This window comes from Lutjanus erythropterus, chromosome 19 (assembly GCF_056507025.1).
Source record: "Lutjanus erythropterus isolate fLutEry1 chromosome 19, fLutEry1.hap2, whole genome shotgun sequence".
Lineage (NCBI taxonomy): Eukaryota > Metazoa > Chordata > Actinopteri > Lutjaniformes > Lutjanidae > Lutjanus > Lutjanus erythropterus.
The window spans coordinates 17965585-17988858 of record NC_139335.1 but is presented as its reverse complement, the minus strand read 5'-3'; the positions used below and the strand labels follow the sequence as shown (position 1 = coordinate 17988858).

At 39.8% G+C, this 23274-nt stretch overlaps 2 protein-coding genes across 2 annotated transcripts in view; both read right to left on the bottom strand.

Annotated features, from left to right (window-relative positions):
• On the bottom strand, positions 1–2384 carry rpain (RPA interacting protein). Its single transcript, XM_084744039.1, has 7 exons — positions 2206–2384; positions 1902–2093; positions 1373–1445; positions 1047–1158; positions 863–926; positions 340–480; positions 1–119 (listed from the first exon to the last, which is right to left on the bottom strand). Exons 1-7 carry the CDS (start codon positions 2275–2277, stop codon positions 90–92), a joined length of 684 nt encoding a protein of 227 aa, XP_084600165.1. The 5' UTR covers positions 2278–2384; the 3' UTR covers positions 1–89.
• A 2388-nt stretch (positions 2385–4772) lies between these two features.
• pitpnc1a (phosphatidylinositol transfer protein cytoplasmic 1a) overlaps positions 4773–23274 on the bottom strand; it is a 52718-nt gene continuing 34216 nt past the window's right edge. The window contains exons 3-9 of the mRNA XM_084744747.1: positions 21556–21644; positions 18854–18861; positions 14415–14486; positions 10576–10671; positions 7255–7410; positions 6539–6602; positions 4773–5789 (exon numbers count right to left, since the gene is read on the bottom strand). Coding sequence (XP_084600873.1) covers positions 5479–5789; positions 6539–6602; positions 7255–7410; positions 10576–10671; positions 14415–14486; positions 18854–18861; positions 21556–21644 — 796 coding nt within the window. The 3' untranslated portion in view covers positions 4773–5478. The remainder of the gene's footprint in view (positions 5790–6538; positions 6603–7254; positions 7411–10575; positions 10672–14414; positions 14487–18853; positions 18862–21555; positions 21645–23274) is intronic.

The following is a 23274-nucleotide window of genomic DNA, read 5'->3' as shown; positions in this document are numbered from 1 at the left end:
TTAAATATAAAAAAAATAGCCTTTATTTTCAGAAAACATACATAAGAGCATATAAAGTCGAACTCAAATCATGACAGGCACATCTGCTTTCACAGGACAATGGACAGGTAGTCACACACCTGAAAGCAGAGAAAACAATGTGATGGCAGAGAATCTGTCTGTAACAACTGATAATGCAGTTATTGTGTGGTATACTGATTGTTTTTACTTTGAAGGAACTGTGTCAATCAAGTAGCAGAGAATATCTGTGGGCCTTAAGACCTATAGAAAGACCTCTTATGGGGCATTTGTGTTTTAGCAGTACCAGGTTTAAAATGACTCAGCAGTGAGTTGTCATACCTTGCAGCTTATCAGCAGGTTGGGAGAGCTTTCTGTGTTGGGAGCCACAGAGAAAACCGGGTTGTGGAGACAGTCCTCCATGTGCTCAGACACCCTGGACTCCAGAAGATGCCGCAAGACATCGGGGGTGATGTTCAGTTTCTAAAGACATGGTGTGCAATGTTACAGCATTTTAGGAGAAGTCATTACTTCCTTACTTAGTTCACTGAATCTTGAGCTTTTTCTTTAGTTTTCTCTTCATTTGATTGCAGGATTCTGGCAGAGTTATAATACACCACACATCATCAATAGGAGACAGGTCTGAACTGCAGGTGGGCCAGTCCAGTACCCGAACTCTTTTACTATGTAACCACACTGTTGTAATGTGCAGAAACCATGCTGTTGTATTGTATGTTCACCAGGTTTCAACATAGGACAAATAACTTTATGGACATTTATCCACAACAGACAACTGGCTGAGGTAATAGGAGGTAAAAAGTGTTCATCATCTGATTTTTAGTAAGATAGAGTTTAACAAACAGACCTGCGTGTTAATGTACAGTCCACAGACGCAGGAGATGAAATGACTGTTGATGTTCAAGTTGTTCCTGCGAGACACAAGAAGCATGATATACATAATGCTGAATCATAAAAAAGTGTTAAAGACATACTCACTGCCAATAGTTTTGTCAATATCTTATGTTGAATCAGTTGTTTCTTGGACTCACATGTGACATATAGGGCAAATGATATGCATATCTTCCATCCCTTCCACAACAGATGATATGTACTGCTGCTCAAACTGCAGGTTCCTCTCGTACTCTTCAATAATAGACATTTCTGTAGCACAGAGAAAAGAATACACAACTTAACTCAACAGGCTCATACATCCTTGTTTCCAGTGCTTCTGGTGAAATATTTCAATCCTGCTGATATTATCGCTACATAAATCATTTTCAGGTGTGTTTTCACAAACATTTTCATTATTATACTGGACATTTGTTTTAGTGTATTCAGTGAGAAGTTTTTGGTTTCACACATATAAGTGCATTACCTTGAGACAGGAGCTCCTGTTGGATTTCTTCAAGTACTGCCAGTTCATCATACTCCCTCATGACACTGAACATCTGTGTGGAGGGAAAGAAAGCAGACCTTTGCTTACTTACAGAGCTTTAGCTGTCAGGTTTTTGCTTTCTCATTAAAAGGACCAGTGTGTAGGATTTAGTGGCATCTCTTGGTGAGCTTGCAGATCGCCTCACCCTCCCCTTCCCAATGTGTAGGACAGTCAGACAGGTAGTAGCAATGGCTGTGAAACCAGTGTTAAGTCCTGTTTAAAGGCAGTGTTTGTTTTGTCAGTTCTGGGCTACTGTAGAAACATGTAGAGGTCTATAGGTCCATGCAAGGCTCAAGAAACATCAGCATGGTGAACTCAATGGAAGACAACTTGCAACCTCTGTAGATAAAAGGCTCATTCTAGGTTAGTTAGTCCTAGTTTAATCCTAGAAAAGGACACGGAGACCCAGGAATAGACAAGTATACGAAGTAAGGAAGGAGAAGGGACAGAAAAGGTGACAGAGACCGACCTCTGCCATTCCCTCTGGCCCCCACAGCGAGGGCAGTCTGTGGTCCTCTGACTGCAGGGCACTCCACTCCTCCTCCATCACCTCCTGGACGATGATGGACGCCCCGGAGCCGCTGCACTGGTGGATCTCCCCCATCTGTCGGTATCTCTCCAGCAGCCTCGACCGGCTGTTTTTCAGTCTGTCCACACATCGCTGCAGAAGACATGAGAACAGACAAAACAGCGTCATGTTAAACTACAGCTGCTAACGGCGCGGGACAAGCTAGCTACCAGCAAAAACGAGGAGTTAGCATTTGATTTGTCACCTTGCGGTACGTTTCTTTCCATGGCGGAGTTGTTCCTTTATAAAGTGAACGGTGTCTGTGCAAAGCGTCCATCTGTAGTGTTACAAAGAGTGTTACGTGCTATATTCAGTGACTTGTTCAAACAACCTAAAAGTGATAAACATTTCAGCTTTTAACCTCGCGCCCCGGAAGTTAATGTGCGCTACCACGGACTGCATGATGGGTACTGTAGTGCAGTGCTGCCAAAACTGCCACCAGCCACTAAAGAAGAAATAATCCAGAGACAGGGGCCCTATTTTACACCAGCGCAGAGCACGCACACTACGCAAGTTGCGTAGGACCCCGCTAGGTACACAAGGGCCCCGCCTCTCCCTCGTGTCCAAGCGGGTGTCGGTGTCAGCCCCTGTGGAGACCAGTCTGTCTGTCCAGACAATATATAGACATGATGTTACTCCTCCGAGGTGGAACTATTCAGATAATTTCCTAATGCAAAAGTACTAATATCACACTGTAAAAATACTTCACTACAAATTAAATTCTTTATGAAGTAAAAGTATGGAAATATTATCAGATAAATATACTTAAAGTAAAAGTAGTCATGTTGCAGTAAAATGTTCCCTAACAGTGTTATTATGTCTCATGTTTTTGGCTCAATATTATTGCTTTCATGTTGCTGCTGTTTACTAATGTAGATGTTTGAGGTTGAGCTCATTTTAACTACTTTATAGGTCACTAAATGGCTTAATTTACAGCAATGCATCATGATCTATAAGACCATCAAATATCTGTAACATCACTGTCCTGTGAGAACCATGCATTTTTGAAAAGTCAGAAAACAACCTTTTTTCAGCTTTGTGGATTAAAAGTACAGTATTTGCCTCTGGGATGTAGTGTAGAATCATAAAGTTGGATAAAATGGAACTCAAATAATGTACAAAATAAGTTAAGTACTTGATGTACATGTATTCCACCACTGTCCACCACTGATTACAACTCTGAACTAATGCAAGAGAGAAATTAATGGACTGACATTCAGTGATTATTGATTATATATAGAATTTAAAATCAATTAACTGGCTAATTACCAGGCAGCAGTGCAATGTTTTGGTATTTTCTATATTTTAGATATTCTAAAATTTCTGATTCATATTAATGTCAGTATTCACTTATCTGAAGATTCTACACAAAAAAAATCTATTCAATAAATACTGTTTTTGTTGTACCTCATTCTGTTCGATATAGATCTTATTCTTAGATCTTATTCTTTGATCGACAGATGGAACAAACTGCGGAGGGACGACTGTAGTGGAAGCACTGGGGTGTGGCTGTGTGGCAAATGGTTTACGAGGCTCGCTGGTCAGTTAGAAGGGCCCCATAGCAGAATTTTGCTTAGGGCCCCATGGAGGTCAGGACCAGTTCTAAAAAACACTTTCATGATTAGTCGAATTCTTCAGCCACAATAAACCTTCCTTTCATTGCATTCATTTTTTTCAGCTTTTGCAAGCATATTCTGTTAGGAACACAGGCTGCCTTGTCATTATTGGATTTTCTTTTGCTTTTCTTGGTGGCTAAGGTTAGCATAATTGGCTCCATGTTTGATGTCAAAGTGCCGCCGTTCATTTTATTCCTAAGGCACTGCTGCTGCTTTGTTACAAAGAAGCCATACTGGCTTGTTCCTATTAAGGACACAGATGTATTCACTCTTTTTAAATTGCCTTTCCTCTTCCCTCAACTTTTCTTTTCTTGGACATTTTGCTTGGCTATACCATTGTGAGATTCTGTCTTGTGTGTATTCACATCTAGCACATGAACACCTGCGGATAATAAAATCTGGATGCATTCTGGGGTATGTGGTTTATGGATACCGTGCTTCCATAAAGCAGCATAAAATTTAAGTGCACAAAAATTATATTCTTTGCAAGCTCTCACGGGCCACATTAAATGGGCCTGGGGTTTGACATGCGTTCAGAATGAAAGCAAATATCTGAGGTTAGAGAAATAAAAAGGACTTAATGTTGGCATTACACTCATGTAATGTAATTTTGCATTTATTGAAGATCAGTATAAATATGAAGTTAAAATGGAGTCTTGTGCTTTTAACATATCTGTATAAAGTTTGGTAAATATTTTTGGCCTCTGAACTACTTTAGGTTATGAGTTTATTTGCTAAGAAAGGTTATGTAAAATTCAATTGGATATATGACATTAACAAAGACTCTCCACACAGTTATAGATATAGTTGGATTTAATTTCATTTACTGAATACAAAACTCATCAACAGTATGACTAAAAAATGAATACAATTGAAATGAATAAAGCAGCAACACATGCAAACCACATGACCAGCCTGTCAAAACACAACATCAAGTATGAGGACCAGATTACAAAGAAAGCATAGAGAACATTGAATTCACAAATATTTCAGCTTCTGGAGTCAAAATCATGCAGTTACAGAAGTCATTTACAGACATCGTGGCTGACAGAACTCACTATAATTAACAAACACTTAAAGAGGATAGAGAGTCCCGCCATTTAAAATACACAAGAGCAATTTCATAGCAGCATTATCACTGTCACTATCACATTTCAAAGTACTTGAAGACATTTTATTGGTTAAATAATGCTCATACCGCTGTATATACAAGAATACACAATCGCCTTACACCTGACTATGAAAACCATAATACTCAACTGATACAGTGGCCATCAAGGATCTGTCAAAAAGTCCCAACCACACAAATAGATACGTCAAACCACAAGCTCCAGTTAACAAAGCCAGGGACTCGGATGCTTTAAAGGTAAAGCCAAATGAAAAACCAACTCTGTACACGAAAGTTTATGTGCAGGGACTGACTCTCAACACACCCTGAGCTCGGATGTAAGTAAGGTGATGCTCTGTGGGATAAAACATTTTCAGGAATGTACGCTACACTCAGTCGGACTAATTGGACTCCATACTGTCTGGTGTATGGTGCTGACTGTCTGTTTTCTGAGACGAATGAGGAGCCTCCAGCTGCTTTTGATTGACGCTCAATGGGGACGCACTATACCTTTACACCTCACAGGACTTTTTGCTGTGGAGATCAGGCTGCCTGTCTGTACCTGTAAAGGCAGTCTGAGAGCTGTTAACTTTTGCTGTGACACCGGCGAGTCTGCTGAAGGGGCTGGGATCACCAGGACAGCGAAAAGTCTCCTTCACTTCAGCCGGCTGAGGGGGCATTGTGGGATGTGCTGGGCAGGCATCCTCCACTGATCCACGGGTCGAGGGTGTTCACCAGTGGCACAGCCCCGCTCTCATTCTGGCTGCGGACTGGAGTTCCAGGAGAAAAAGTTGGGCAGTTTGAAGATTGAATCCCTGCGGCCCGGATCCGGCAGAGTCAAGGTCTCTGGGGCTGACTTCTTCCTGGGACGCTCCTTTGGCACCGACAGGAACTCAGGGGCCTCTGTGGAGAGGGGAGTGGATGGGGCGCTGTTAGGGCCGCTGCGGGTGCTGGATGGCAGGGGGTTCTCTGAGATGGAGATGGTAGGGGGGAAGGTTCCGATCTTTAGGTTGGTGGCTTCTTGTGTGGCACGCTCGTACTCTCTGACTTCCTCCATGGTCATGTCTGTGGGGATGGAAGTATTACACACTGAGAGGACTGTTTAATCTGTGAGCATGATAAAGTTATACTTAATTAATTACTTGGTTACTGTGAATCCCAACCAGGGGTACTTGTATTTATTATGTATGTGTTGAGGAGCAGCCAAAGAATAACAAATTGATAGAAAGTAGTCTAATAAACAATAGTTAGCTAATAGTAATCAATGAACAGTGGGAATAGTTAGCTAAAATCAATACAAATAGGAATGCAAAAATGAATAGTTTGCTAAAAGTATGGATAAAAACTTGAAATAGTTAATTAAAAATATGAATAAAGAGTTGACATGATTAGATAAAAGTAAAGTATTAACGGTTGAAATGTGGAAATTTGTTTTCTCATGGCCCACATGCAGGCCTCAATGCCTAAGAGTGGGCAGCGGACCACACTTTGGCAATAAAACCAATCTATTATTTATTTGAGAGACAATAACAAATCAAATTTGATACTTTGATTTATGCTTCACAACAGAAAAATGTCTGTTTAAAGACAACTCATTTGCTGTAACCCTTTTATAATCATTTCTTTGAGGTATACTTCAAATTTGAGTCATACAAATTGGCCGCTTGCCTAAACATCCATTTGTCTCTAGAGGCCGTTAACAAAAATGATCAGGGCTTTACCACATTATCAAACATTTACCATATTTGCTAAAACTTTTGAGATGAATGAGTGTCTACGCACAAAACTAAGCCATGTCTCATGAGCAGACTTACCGATCCACTCATCCACCCAGGCAAAGGCCTGTCTGTGTCCTAAAAGCAGTACATCACGAATCACCTGTGCAGAATTAGAAGACAGGAGAGAGAAAAGGAAACAAAAGATGCAAGATAACAGAGGGAGAAAGGGAAAGAAGGAGGTTAAAGGAGAGAGGATGTGACTCAGACTGAGTTAACTCTGAAGGCTGCAGTGAGTTTCATAACATTTTTAAACTTCTAAATGTTTCTGTTCACCCCTGGAGGAATGAGAATGTGTGTTAATATGAGTCACTCCCGGTGGTACCATGTGAGTAATGACCCTGCCTGTGTGTGTGTGTGTGTGTGTGTGTGTGTTTGTGTATCTGCCTCTGGCAAGGAGACGACAGGGACAGTTCACCTCAGGGACAGATGCTGTAGAGGGCTGGGTGAAATGGATTTGGGAAATAGGAGATATGAAGTTTAACCTGTGCAGCCAAGGTAAAGGGAGGTTGTGCAAGGCAATCTGTAGGGTGTGAACACGGCAGATATTGTAGAAGGCGATAATAGAATATCTGATTTGGTTCATGGCCAACTTGTTGTGTTTTCAGAGTAGAAAATGAAAAGCCCCTGGCACTGACACCCATCTATACGGGTCAAAAAGTTTGTCTTGAGTAAGGAAAGGGTATTTCTCAGAGTCTGCAACTTGTCCCCACAAAGAAAAAATAACCAAACAAGAACTTTTTTTTAATCCTGACCTTGTGTACAAACTGCTCCACTCGTGTTTGCAGGCCCCAGACTTCAAACTTGACTGTGACCAGTTTGTAGGAGCACATGATGGGGTCCTGGGTGTTGATCCATCCTTCTTGCAGGAGGCCTCGGTTGGTCTTCTTTGACTTAAAATACCTCAGATCCTACAAAGCCATGAAAAAAAAACATATTTGGGAGGTTTGATTTGGGAGGAGATCCAATCAGAACTGATCAGTTTCTGTGGTAGGGAGGTTATAGGGACACAATTGACCCTTCCTATCCTATATCTAAGTTGGGGAAACAGGAAAGGATAAAGTTGACTGAGGCTCCACTAAAGCAAAAAGGTGCACAACTTAGGAAGGGTCAATTAGATAGTAATGATCAATCCAGGAAGTCAACTAGCATTCAATTGCTGCATGTCTCATGACATAAAATGCACAGAAATCTCCATGATTGTGAGAAATAAAGGAACAGTCGACATATGGATGAATCTTATGTTTGATGTCAAGGCAAACAAAGCCCACTGTAAACCGTGTGGAGTGACAATCACTGGTAAAAACACAACAAACCTGACGCATTTGCAGACAAGTCATCCCCAAATGTATGCATAGGAAAACATTTAAATTGCTTCATTTGTCAAGTTTTCAACATAACATTATCAGCTCACTGGAGCTGTTGGGTTTTTGCTAAACTTGAAATACAGTACAAGCTAATAAAAACCACTGCTGTCCTGTACAGAAGTGAATGACCCAGAGTTACTAATCTTATGTCGTTATTTGAAAGATTGATGACATGCTAAAGATAAAAAGTGCAAAGGTTCACTGTCCTTAAATTGTAAAACAAAAAAGTGTAACAAAAAGAAAAATGTGTGTTTGAAGAAATTTGATATACTAGATACACGGTGGGAAAAAGGGGCTGATACGTAGTTAATGTTAATAACAGGTTTAGTGAGTTTCTAATTAAATGTTACAAAAAATGCAGTACACTTTGACTAAACCTGTTTTCTACTGTAGGTCTAGTTGAAAATTTTGTGATATTTAGATGACTAAAATGTGGTTAAAACTAAAGTACAAAGATCTGTCATTATTTCTCTTAACATTTGAATTAATGTGCCTGCAAAACAGCAATATCAAAAATCCTCTTAGATGATAATGTTAACTCTTACCTCATTAAAATGTTGTTTCCCCTGTATGTATCTCTATGACTCTACCTCAGACACACACACACACACACACACACACACACACACACACACACACACACACATGCACACCTGTCTATAGGACACGATCACCTGCATTCATTACGAGCTTCCTGCAGAGCACAGCCAGGCTGCACAGTAGGAGTCCCTAATCACAAGCTTTCCGTGCATTAATCACTGCTCCCTATAGACTTATTATGCTGTAGTGCTCATTTGTCTCGGGGTCATGAGTCTGACTGTGACGGCGTGCGGGGGTGATACACAACCCCGCAGGGAAAGCTCTTGCAGTGGAGGTGAAAGAGTGTTGCTGCATTTGTCTTTGTATAAAATGTGTCACAGATTTTCTCGGCAGACAAAGATGCAGAAGATGAGAAATGCTAATGAAAGCTTGACATTCTTTAAAAGATTTTTTTAACATAACATGCTAACTACTGTTTTACCCTAAAGGAGCAATATGCAAGACCACAGGCTTCAAAAAAGAGCACTGCAGTCCAAATCGCTAGTTGGAACCATAGACGGTGTTGAATACCCCTTTAATATACAATCTATGGAGCTCTGACGATACATACTCTAAAATTGCAGTTCACTGACTGCCTGTCTTAGTGCCGGCCATACTCCATCAACATATTGCTCAGTTGAACTGTTTATTATATTATTAATGATTTCCTATGATTCATAAACAGACACTTACTCATTTGGCAAACTTTAACTAATGTAAAACAGAAAGAAAAAAGTTGGGACTGGAACAGAAATTTCATAAAATAACTTTCAACTTGGCATGTTTCCTTAGTCATGGTCATTTTATGATTTAGTTCAGTAAATACATATTTCTCCTTTAATATTTTCCATTGCTCCATGCACTCACTTACTTACTGTATGTTACAGTTTTATGTTTGTTGTTTTCAGCTGCAAAAAGATTTAGCTTCTTAAAATAAACCATATTTTATTAGATTTTTTGTAAACCTGAGACTATTTGGTAAGGTTACTTGAAAGACTCAGTACAGAGTGCTGTTTTATTCTCCCTGGAACAAGTTGCATATTTTAAATGAATTCTACAAAAAAAGAATCTTAGCATTTTTTTTCTTTAGAAAAGCTACTGTGAAATCAGGCATTTCAGGCTGCAGCAGTGTTTAAAAAGGCTGTGAAATGCTGAAGAGACTGCTTTAATATCCATAGACAATAAATAGAGATGCCTTTTCTTTTGACTTTGTAAAGCACTTTCAGGTGTGTCTTGTTAATGAAAGTTGCTACATTAATAGTGTTAATTATTATTATTACCCATCTTTTTTGTTTTTTTTAATAAATGAGCCCAGAAAGAGTAAGAAACACAAATGTCTGCGACCTTTATCTTTTATTTGATTGAGGAAACTTGGTGGTGTCAGTGTCCATCACATACAGCTAAAAAAACATGCATTAGCATATAAGTGCATTGATGTTTTTGAGGTGTGTGAACATGCTGGTACACTGTGGTTCGTTCATGTGTGACCCTGCTCTGTGGTGTGTTGTCAGGTGTGACTCTGGTGTATCCAAAATGCATCTGTCTTTAAAATCCAATGATATTTACAGCAGCCATCACATGTGACATCCACTTTTAGCTCTGGACGACATCTCTGTGCTATTCTTAGCTCTGAGCGGATAAAAGCAGAAGACCATAAAGCCTGGTGGGAGGTGTGTATGTGTGTGTGTGTGTGTGTGTGTGTGTGTGTGTGTGTGTGTGTGTGTGTGTGTGTGTGTGTGAGTGAGTGGGGGTGTCAATAATACAACTCCACTGCAGTGACATCATGACCCCTGCTGGTTATTAATAGCCAGCTTTTTATCACCATCACACCCTGATAGACGGGCGAACACACACGCATACAAATGTCAAATCACCACAGCTAATGTCCATCACCTCCCCCACGCACAAACACGCCTTTCCATCACTCCGAGGAGGCAGATGGCCAGCTGGTGCTGCTAGAGAAAGATAACACACTATTGTGTTTAACAGCCCCCCCCCCTTTGTTCTTCTGTTAATCTACAGACTCTCTCCTCTGTCCTCATCCTTCTTTCCGCCTCTCCTCTGTCTCTGCCATGTGTGCATGTATTCATTCACCCTGTGTCCTGAGCTCAGTGACTCGACTTGCCTCACCTCTGACTCCTTGTAGTGGCGCTCGGGGATCTCATCATAGGCGATGTCCACGAACCACACCTCTGTGTCCTCTTCTCTGGCCTCGCTGCCAAAGATCTGAGGAACATGGAACAGTTCGACATGTGAGGAGCGTAATCGATAACGCACTTCAGGGATTGATGAATGTTGTGGGATGATGTGCTGTGATTCCTGCTTTAATCTAGAATCCACCCAGGGCTTCTATCCAGACCACTTTTTTATTCTTTACTTTATTCCCTTCTTCCAAGGAGACTCACCCTTGGTGTTCAGCCCAGAATCCCAAAATCCTTCCAAGGGGAGTCTAAAAAGACTGATCACTTATAATCCTTTTGTCCTCTGAACCAGATGAGGCAAAAAACATAATCCATAAATTTAACATCTATGTTACAATTGCCAGTGTTAAAACTGAAAAAACTTAAGGGAATTATTTCTTCCAAAAATGGGTCTTTGAATGAAAAGGGTTCTTAATGGAACTTCTAGTCTTACTTCTCGTCTTTCAAAGAACCCTTTCCTCAAAGCAGGGTTCTTCAGAAGCTTTTCAGGAACAGAACCTTTTCAGAACTCTTCATTTCTAAGACTACTATGCTAAGATGCTTGGGGGTTTGACAGTACGATGATTTCCTGATGAGATGATGAGCACCTTCCCTCCTTCTGTCTTTAGACGCTACACTAAACAAACTCTGTGACTCACACAGTCGGTGACACACAGTCAGTGTGGTCAGTGATTTCTTCCTGCGTCTGACTCACACAGGAACAGTAAGGCAATGTCAGCTTGTTATCGGCTCCTTTTTGAACAGTTTCACTGCTCCTGCGTCACAGAGAGCTGATCACACTTCCTTCATCCTTCAAACTTTTATACAGGTGTGGCAGAGGATAGAGAGGGCAGTGAGAGGGTTAATAAAAGAGATGAGGGAGAAGATAAAGAAAGACAAATGGTGAAGGCGGTGGGAGAAAGTGTCAGCTTGAGAGTGGAAGGATATTTTGCTCAGTTCTAAAACACCCCCGCTTGTTACGACCAGTTTGTGAAATTGTGACCGTCTGTGAACCCATCATAGTGCAACTCCCATGACTCACCAGTAAGTGGAGCTGCGGTCTTTTGTTTTCAGTTACACCATGGATCGAGGCAGTATTGCATAACCTTCAGATTTTCCCCTACTGCCACCAAAGTGTTAAGTACTAAGAAGAGTTTTATAGCAAGCTGAGTGCTTTAAACTGTGATGAGAGACTGAACAAAACCAAGAGAAACTTGTCATGTTGCTGTAGAAGAAAGTCAACATTTATTTGCGTCTTTGCCTTAATTTTCTTCAAAAAAAAAATTGTAGGTAATTATTAATAATGTTTTGTTGTAGGGATGGGCATCAAAAACGATTCCAAATAAGAATCTGTTCCAAAATTACAATCCCAAAGGAATCATGACTGAAAAAAAGGTGGTCATTTTGATCAGAAAATATAGACCTTCTTTTGCCCGACTTTTCTTGTATTTTCATTTCAAATGTTTTTTTTAAATATATACACACACAAACAAATTACACAAAAGGCAAAGAAAATGTGGTCATGAAATTGAAACTGAATGAAAGGTTCTGTGATGCCTGTGTCTTTCAGCTGTTGATGGTGGTGTAATTATAGAAACAAAAGCAGGTGGTGAGGTGTTTATTAATTTATTTTTAAATTTTTGCTATTGATATTCTGCTTGAATGGCAGATAATTGCCATAACTTTCCACAAGGATCTCCATTTCAGTCCACCCTGGTAAAGAAAAGCCAGAAACGGCAAAATCCCTGTGTCAAGCTCTTATTAACTTTCACAAAGGAACAATAGAAAGCATTGTCACTGGAAACGTCACAAACTAAAAGTCATAAACTAAAAATACAGAGCAACTTCTTCCCTCAGGCTGTGAGATGCCCTAAAGCATCCTCAGCATTTCTCCATTGATAAATCACATTGAACTTTAGTGGCTGTATGCACTGATTCATTGTATTTTATTCTATTCTAATTCAAATATTTGTATACGAGGGGCTACATCTTGTGTATGTGAATGAAAATTAGATACTTTCTCCAGCAAGGTCACAACTGTGTGTGATATCAATGACGGCAAATGAATATGATCAAAAATAACAATACTACCGAGACATGATCACACTGTGTATAAAGAAAATCTCTAGAGGGATTGAGAACATAGTAGAATGTATGCTAATTCATATCCTTCACATAAAAAAGACTGAATTATGAGTAAAATCTCACAATGTTGGCAATTAAATGATGGCACAATGATGCAATAACCCTCGGACAAAGAGAATTCACCAGTTCTGATTTGGAGGCTTTGAAGCGAGAAGATCTGTGGGAATATGGGAAGAAAAAAAAGAGGCAATAAAATGGACAGACAGGTGTGCAACAGCGGGACTGACAAACATAGAAGACAGGAGCTTGTGTGGAACACTGTTAAAAGTGTATTCCTGGGAACCCAAGGAAGTTCAGTGTTGAATGTGGTGTCGTTTGGACATGTTGAATTAACATGTTTTAAATAAACAGGCAAACAGATGCTCTGTAGCAGCAGGAGATGGGACTCATCAACATTACTGATGTCACTGATTACGACGATGGCGTGTATCAAAGATGGCTGCTACTGGAGGAGAAGCTCCAGCTAGAAAATGTCTATGGTCGTCTTAAGTGTGAGAGTACTTTAGAAAGACACCGAACGATGTGTTACTCTGTAAGATCTGCAAATTGTAAATGTCTCATCGCAGGATAGCAACCAGGTTTAGGACAGTAATGGATTACATGAAACAGGATTATGTAATCTGGATACTAAATAGAAGGTTTATAATATACTACCATGCACAGTGCGCTCACAAACAATGCTTCACTGATTGGAAATTTAGCCATTTTATGTCTCAATCAGTCAATCAATCAATCATTCAATAACCTATTTATCGTTTTGAGACTCCTCTCTGACAGTAAACTGAATATCTTTGAGTTGTGGATGAAACCAGTTGTTAAGACGTCAGCTTGGAGTTTGATCAAGCTTTTTCACCATTTTCTGACGTTTTATGGACCAAACAACTAATTGATTAATTAAGAAGGTAATCAACCAATTAATCAATGATAAAAAACAATCATTACTTTCAGCTGTATCAACAGTATCACAATACGTTTTTAAAGTAACCCTCTCAACCCCAATAAAAAAAAAAAACGCTCTGCATCAACACTTGAAGTGAAAACATTGAAGCTGGATTGCTTTGTCAAGATGCTGTGACACAAAGACAACAGTGTGCCGTGTCCTTTTTGTCTCCTCCAAACCTGATATATTAGGATTATCAACAGGCAGAACATGTTTCTGCTAGTAGTTGTCACTTATAATTGGATTTCTAAATGTTTCTTCATCACCCGATTGTTAAAAGTAATTTCTGCTCTGCTGCTATCATGGTATTGTAATGTTACACCACGCATCATCTAACATTCATTCAGCAGTTTTATATTTTCTGTTTACTTTAACAACCACATATGTGAGAGAAAATGGCTTAAACTAACATTGCAGACTATTGTTACAGACTGTAAATCGTTTATTTTAGACTGCCCACACATGCAATAAAAACTAACGAGGTGTCAGCTAATTTGAGGTTTAATGATAATGTTTTGATAATGCACAGTTCTTGAGAAGGATGCAAGCAGCGAGAGCATAGGCCAAGAAATCGTTCAATCGTTCCAATCAGGTGTGTTTTGAACGGGCTCGGCTCTATGTTAAAAAGCCAAGCTGAGATCTCTTCTTCTGTCAGATCCACCCACATACGCTCCCAACCACATGACACCCTGAGCTCTACTCACATTATCATTGCTCCCTTTGTTGTCCTCGTATTTGGTCTCTATGTGGATGGAAAACTTGGGCAGGAAGGAGCACTGGAGGGGAGAGAAGAAAGAGAGAAACTGATATGCACAGAGATAATATTACAAAGTTTAGGTTTAAGAAAGTGGTAGATTTCTGTTAACTGATCCACAGGATGAGATATGAGACTGAGTGTCTCAGTGTCTGCATTTTATTGCCTAAACCAGATGAGCAATAATGATTTTTCTCTGACTGCGTAGATTTACAACTGCACCACACACACTCCCTTTCTACACACTCACACTTCATTGCCACTGACTGCCGTTCATCAGCTCTCGAACACAACAGTTTGATTAGATTAAAGCTTAACACTTGCAATTATTATACAACCAAAGAGTGGAATACTGGTTACATAAGCTGTTTGTGTGCAAGCCACAGTGTGTGTGTGTGTGTGTGTGTGTGTGTGTGTGTGTGTGTGTGTGTGTGTGTGTTTATGTGTGGCACAGCAGGACAGAGACAGCCCGACAGATGAGGAAAAAAACTGTAGGGCTTATTGCTAGGAGCTCATGATGAATCCTTGAGTGTGTGTGTGTGTGTGTGTGTGTGTGTGTGTGTGTGTGTGTGTGTGTGTGTGTGTGTGTGTGTGTGTGTGTGTGTGTGAAGACATGCATTGTAATTGTAGGTACAGTACAATAAGTCAGTGTCATAAAGGCCTTGAGAGTCTTTTCTTAACACAACAAGAAAAGTGTGTGTGCTTCTGCAGAGGATAAACATCAACCTTCATGCTGGGGAAGATAATATCACAGATATCACAGATAACTGACTGAGCTTTTCATGTCATCATTTATTTGTCCTTATCAGACTTTATTTGAGGGTAATGAGGGACACATTACAACAGACCTGTACAACAAACTAAAGTGAAATCACATATCTGCTACCTGAGAAATCCCTTTTTTGCAGCCATGCCATACAATTGACAGAGCAGCCAGTCTATCTCCTTGATCAAATCACATACCAGTGGTATTACAATAAGTGTGTCACTCATAGACAAAATATTCCTCAGATCTGGTAGATCTGGTTCACACATTATCTTATAAATATCACATGATTTCCTGCTTTTGTCTAATTTGATGAAAAGTGCTGTGAAATAAAGTGCAACCGCTCTGTCTTATTTAATTCCTCATCATATTACTTATTGTTCAGACATCTCCAGGAGCATAAAATAAAAGTTATAAAACATAAAAGTAAAAAGCATTTTCATGGACTGATGCAACCTTCTATGTAGTGGTTACTTTACCAAGATGTGTTTAATTAAATTAAACAACATTAAGCTACACTTGCCAACTTCTTCTTTGCGTGGTTGTTCGGTTAGGAGGCTGTTGTGTTTGCTTTCTGCATGCTGCACCTCGTCATTTCTGGTGAGACTTAGCTTGGTCAGTGTCTGCTAGTAGATTTTAGCCTGAGACTTTCTCACCCACCTGATTTACAGTAACTGTCATGCTGTTTTCTTGGTAAACTTGCCTATAAAAAAAAGGTGCACCAGAGAACATCCCTGCTGATATATACATGTTGAAAAGAGCCCTTCCCAGCAGCCACAGGCTTTTATAGTATCTAGAGATAACTATGATCAATTAATCATTAGATTGTCTACTATTAAATTAATTGCCAACTATTTTGATGATAGATTAATCATTTTGAGTATTTTTTTAAAGAAAAAAAAAAATCTAAATTCTCGGATTTCACCTTCACCTTCTATGAATATGTACTCTGAGTAAACAATTTGACAAAGGGTTGACATTGTTGAAAACTGCTTTCTGTCTCTCATACATGACGCCTACTACTTTTTTAGGAATGTGGTGAATTAGACAGACTATAAATATTAAATTTGTAAGTGGACCGCTGTCTTGTTAGAGGCTCTTATGGAAATCATGATGATTGCTGATGTGAGAATAATGATTTGAGTGGTTTTGTACAGCAAGAGCATATTTCTCCGAGTACTGGAGACTCGTTTTCATATTCTGGATCTACAGTCAGAAAAAGTTACTTTCACATCAGTTGGTGTGACCTTCCTCAAACATCCAGATGTTCCATGCATCTGTACAGTCTCGAGGGAAAAGATCAGCCTGCTGCTGCTTTTATTTGTGCTTCATTGATGTTTCCTTGCTGCTTTAGACATAAGGTGGGCAGGCTAATGTTCCTCTAACATCCCAGAGCAAATCATTAGTGCTTTTTCTCAGCGACAGTCAATTGACCAGTTATTCCTGTTGAGAGCTGTGGGAAATGTGCTTGATTAGTTGGTATTGACAGGCAGATTGGTGCAGCAGGGATGCAGGTGTTGCATCAGACAACTGATGAAGCAAGATGTGGGCCGGAAGGTGAAGCTCCTACAAATCGATTTTACATTTCAACTTTCATCTATAGTCAGGAGCTCAATAGAGGGAAATGAAAGAATTTGATTTCAGATGCAAGGCTGAAATAAGATTCCTTCGCAGGAATCACCTTTGGGATATCTGTAAAGAGCTTAGTGTAGAAGGGGTGCTCCTTTGCATGAAAAGAGTCAGTTGATCAGGATTCTGATCAGGATTTGTCCTAGTTGCCTCCCTGCAGAGTTATCTCATGCACATCTAACTGGGAGGTGACCCCATGGCTGACCCACAACACACTGCAGGGACTACATATACCACTTGGCCTGGGAACACCTCGAGATTCCCAAGGAAGAGCAGATTACCTTACTTAGCCTGCTTTCACCATGGAATATGAATGATTACTACACTTGGTTACAGTTTTAGACTGACTGTACAAGCAGATTCTTGCATATTGTCTTCTGTCTTCTTTGATTGTAAGTGAACTTTGGGCACCAAAATCTAATCTGTTCATTCTTGACCACAAGTGAACGCTTCTTCCAAATTTAAAGAAAGTCTCTCCAAGCATTCTTGAGATATTGAATTAATGAGAGTGCATTTAAATGAGGTCGCAGCCACCAACCACCAAAATTGAATCACTTCATCATTGAGTCCAAGTTGACATTTGTGCCAAGTTTGCCCTGAGATATTTCATTCACAAGAGTGGGGTGAATGTGAGATTGCAGTGATGTTTGACCAAAATCTAATTTCATCCTCGAGTGGATGTTTGTACCAAATTTGAAAATAATTCCCTCCTAACCTTCCGGAGAAATCACGTTCCTAAGAGGCGGGTGGACGTGAAGTTGCAGTGACATTTGGCCACCAAAATCTGACCACTTCATCCTAAGTGAACATTTGTGCCAAATTTGAAAAAAAGAAAAAATCCCTCCAAGTGCGAGATATTGCATTCACAAGAATGGGATGGATGTGAGGTTACAGTGACCTCTGACCTTTAACCCCCAAAATTTAATAATTTCATCATTGAGTCCAAGTTGCCACAAGGTTTGAAGATATTCCCTCAAGGTGCTCTTGCGCACATAAGAAATGTGACTTATGCCTGAAGGGGATAAAAACCTAGAAAGTCAAGAGAAAACGAAACCAAATGCAAGTTGGGAGTAAACAAGAAATACAAGAAAATATAATCAAGGTTCCAGATCACACTGGGTTTTAACGGATGTGAAATTACATGTTTCAGAGATGGTTATAGTTAAAGGTCACTGCATGGAAAATGCTAAAACCTGAGACGAGATGTTTTTTTTTCTGTTTGGATTATACTTCATTTGCTTTGAGCACAATCTGATGAATGAAGGTCAGAAGAATGAGCTGAATGTCACAAATACATTGTCACACACTCTCTCTCACACACACTCACACACACACACACACACACACACACACACACACACACACACACACACACACACACACACACACACACACACACACACATTAGGGGGGGAAATCACACTGTAAATAATGAAACAATACTTTCACAACCTGTTACCCATGATAGCAGACAGCAAACAAGATGAGCATGCAATGCACTTTTATATCATGTATCACAATATTTAAAAAATATATATATTTTCTTCAAAAGGCAGTCATCTATTTAAGGCTCTACAGAGAACCTTTCTATGGTATCACAGGTCCAGCCAGACCCCTCACTGTGGGTTCTACAAAGAACATTTTATATTCCAAGGGTTTTATCTAGAAACCACACAGAGGGTTTAACTGAGAACTCCTTCATATTATGGTACAAAGAGGATCTGATTGAAATACACATGTGCACAGTGTGACAGATGGTGCAGAAAGGCATTTGCATGTCACGATTCAAGTGACCATGAATTCCTGCTGGAGACTGGATTTTATCAGAGAGGCTCCTCACACACATTGACCATCCTCCAAGTCTCACCGCTCTCACCTTTAACCTCTGCCACAAGCATTCACATGTCAGCTTTTGGATCAAAGTGTTTTTTTATTATCAGTGTGTGATTTTGTGTGAGCATGTGCATGGGTGCAGACACATTGAAACTACTCACCGTGTACTCTGACCATATTTCCAGCAGACGCCATCAGTGTAATGGACAGAGATGGGAGGCGAGTGATGGGGTGCAGACAGGTAGAAGACAACAGAGGAATGAAACCACATAAGAGAGACAAGAAAAGAATAGAGGAGAGAAAATAATTTAGTTCAAAATGGAAACAGGACCATTAAGCTTCAGCAATAGCACTTCAGCCTCAGTGAAAGCGCCTGAGAGGAGCCTATTTTGTTTTGACACAGCCTCATTTTTTAAATCTGTGTGACACTGATCGTTTTTATATGTGCATGGTTCTACTGAAGAGATATTTAGTCACGTGTTCATTACATGCACTTAATGTATGTATGGGTCCCTGTGCAGATGAATGCATGTTCTGCACTTTAGCATGTATTTCTTTGTGGCAATTCTACTTTCTTACAGTTGGTAACACACATTTCTTAATACAGAGTTCACTTTTTTGATATGTTCACAGCGTCAGAACAACAGAAGTGGACTAAACTGTGGATCAGCTTGCATTGCTTTGACACACAATGAAACCAAACATCACATCTTTTACAATTCATGAACTGAACTCACTTACAGTGAGTCATGTTTATATACTGTTGTAAAAAAAAAAGCTAACATAAAGCTAACATAACTCAATATTATGGTAAATTAAACTGCAATTTGCGACATTCTGCTGCATCTATATCTAAAGAAACAGAGAGGATCAACCACAGCTGATTCCCATATTGGATGTATTATGTATTGGAATCATAATTTATATACTGTAAAAGGGAAAATCTTTGGAAGAAGTTTTTCTCTAGATGTAAAGAGAGTCTATAGAGTCCTCAGCCACACAGAGGAATATTTTTTCCTCATGAAGGTGGAAGGTTTGACCTCCAACCACATGATCAGACGCCTGTCTTCGACTCAGTGAATGCTGAATGTATGGGCATATCTGCAGAGGATTGGCAGGGATGGATCAGGCATGCAAAAAGACTATTTCCCAGGTATGTTGTAAGAAAGAACTGTAATGTAGATGAGAGCTTGTGGCCAAATGCAGCGGACAGGATTAACAAACGTTTCTGTATAAGTATATCTGTAGCTATCCTATACATGTATGTATAGTGAATGGGTACATATTTGTTTTGTGTGACATTAGCTAAACAAATGAAGCATATCTGACCAGTTTCATGTTGGGGTGCGACAACGGTCGATAATTCCCCTTAAATGCACCAAAAACTGTTCTGGTGCAAGAGTTTTGGTTGCATCAGAGCAATTTGGATTAGATTAACTGCTGTTCTGAGCTGCATATTAATAAAGAAAACTGACGTTTGAAAAGGGGAACTCAGCACAGAGAAATGTGTGTTATCAGTTCAAAAAAAAGTTTAACTATATAGCACTTCTGCTTCTGCTCAAAGTTTGTTATTCTTTCAAAAGCTGTTAACAGACTGTATGTTTGATGACACTTTAAATTAAACCAGCACATTCACAAATACTGACACCTTGTTTGTGTCAAGTTTGTTGTTTAACTTTCAAACCTGAAGGGTATTTCATCCTGGCAGTGCTGGATGATGAAAACACCACTTAAACTGTAAGGTGAAGAGCTGCAGATAACAGGTTCAGTCATATCTTATGTAACACATCGCGCAAACGTTTGTGGTTGGTGCTGCAAAACATGACTAGTTCAATAAAATGCAAAGAAAAAACTTTATTTTTTTTTTATCAGTTTTAGATGCAAATGTAGCAACTGCTCATCCAAAAATGAGTACTGCAGCACAAGATTTTAAGTTGATCAGCTGTTTGACAGACTGCTAAGCTTGTTACCCCTGCTATCCTGAAAACGAAAGTCCACTGCTCTGAAAATACACACCCTGAATTTGGAGTTCAGTGAGTGTCTGCCTTACTGCCAGACTCAACATATTCCTCAATTTAACACAAATTAAACATCTACTCCTTCTGAAAGATTATCAATGATGACACATAAGCGGAGACTTAATCATTCGGTGAACATTTGGCATTAATTTCACCTCTTGTTAATGTGAAACAGACAACAATAACCTAAAAAAAAGGTACAGGCCAGAATAGAAAATTCAAAGGGGGACATCGCGGCTGTAGTGTTGTCAGAGAAGTGAGTATCTCAACTTTTCATGTTTCCTTAATCTCTGACGACACAACACGGTCATTTTACAATTTATTACAGTAAATACATCACAGATTTCTTCTTTAATTCCATGTCAAAACATGGTAGTTTGTTGGACACAAACTACAGTCAAAAAGCGCATTGTGAGGATGTTTTAAACTTGTGTTTAACCTTGCACTTCACTCTCAATCAGTCAATTAAACCTGCCTGTCCTCTCTTCTCCAACCTCCACCATCCCTCCTGACCTCTGTCACTCCATCTCTCCCTCTCCTCTGCTCCTCAGGAGTAAACTGCAGTGGACAGAATATTGCCTCTATGTGCTTTTGCCCTCCCAATGATCCCATATAATGGCAGGTGAACAGAGTTTCAAGAAGGCTGCAGAAAATAGGTAGGTTATTATAGAGGGAGATCCTTATTAAAAGAGACAGTGGTTGTCTATTTTTCTCAAAACCAGTCTTAATTTTTGTTATATGTTATAATGTTCAGACAAATGTGCAAGAAAACACACGCTATTTGTGAATACTTTTTTAGTGTACATCATATATAAAAGCAGAAGGATGTGTAATCAAAGCTTTACCTGTGATAGTGTACGGGTAATAGTTCCAAGCCTTCTCGGTGACATAGAAAATTTTTGGGACCACTGCTCTGGCCCAGCTGGGCAGCTTGCTGAAACACAAAGAACGAATCAGAGTGGGTGGATTTGTAAACTGAAGCAGAAGAGGAAAAAAAAAACAGGCAGAAAAGTTAGAGGACTGATGAGACAAATAGCCTGTGTGCTGTACAGTCTGTGAAAGTTGCTCCACTCTTTTCCTTCTGCCCCATCACCTAGAAAAGGCAATGACAAGAATCCAGCTGCGTGGAGCCGTAATGGAGGCCATGCAAGGCAGCCATGACGGCCCCTGGGGAAGTTGATTACATTGATTACACCCTGCACCCAGCAGTGGAGTTTCACCAGACCTTGCACCGTTATAGATACAGAGAGGGACACGGAGGGCGGAAAGTACAGAGAACTAGCTATTACTCAGCACAAATGGATTCTAAATGCTGACAGTTGCAGCCAAGTAGCCGAGCACCTTATTGGGCGTCCAATCAAAGTGCAAATGATTACTGGGGAAGGAGAACAACAGGGGCCAAACCTTGGTTAGCTGGTGGGAAAATTGCCAAGCCACAGATCAAATGCATGAATCCAGAGTTGAATAGAGGAGATTTTCCTTTTGAAACTTTGATACCTTTAACAATGCATCCTTGCCAACCTTGAGGCCTCAAGAACAGGGAACAAAAGAGGAAGGTCTAGGGTGTCCTCTGTAAGAAAACTTTGAGTTTCACAGGCTCTGTTTGCTGCATTCTGGTAACCTTTAAAGTACGAAAATAACAAGATAGTAGCTAAATTTTTTTTTGCAAATAGCTGTCTGCAGACGACCTGTAACTAACATTTATTAGCTGAAAAACACAGTGGAACCACAGCATTTAGCCTCAATGAGTCCAATTTCAAATTTGATTACAATGACACAGAAAATTTATATTTACAAAGGTTTTTCTATGTATATGTTAGTTAGGCTGCTCTAAGAAATTGTGACCCTTTATTTTAAACTTGGTATAACAAATCTTTCTGGGATACTTGAAACTATTTTCTTTTTCTGCATGTGTTAAGGAAATCAGACAGTGGACACAAGTGCCTCTCTATCACATGCAGCTTTATTGTTGCTCGGGTGGAAACACTGGACCTTTAGAGTCATAGTGTGGCACGAATTAGGTTTTATTAACAAAAAGGTTTTAATATTTGTTATAAATCTGGAGAAATATGTGAAAACTGTGACGCCAGGAGGAAACCAGGAGAGGGCAATGAAAATCGGGAGTCTCTTAGGAAAATCGTGAGGGTTGGCAAGTATGAATAATGGAACAGTGAGGCCCAGACAGAGTGCAGTTTTGCAGCAAGAGGCATCTTTTTTTCCACTTGTTTTCTATAGACAACAAGCATTTTGTATGCTGTTCACCCCCCCTCCCCCGGAGTGGCCTTGAGTTTGATACACTGGAAGCGCCTTGCAGTTTTGAACACCCCGAGTTGTAAAAACTTAAAAGTCAGAGCGGAAAGCACCCAGTGTCATTCACATTTTTTTTCCCATTGTCCAATTTTTCTTGGTCTTTCTGCGGTGGTGACGACAGTTTACAGTAGCTTGGAATAACAACCATGTAGGTAGAGCTGCCCCAATAGTCGAGCAGACAGTTATACTCATCTGTTGCAACTTTATAATAGCCATCCAAATAATTCTAATTATTAACCCATAATATGCAAGTG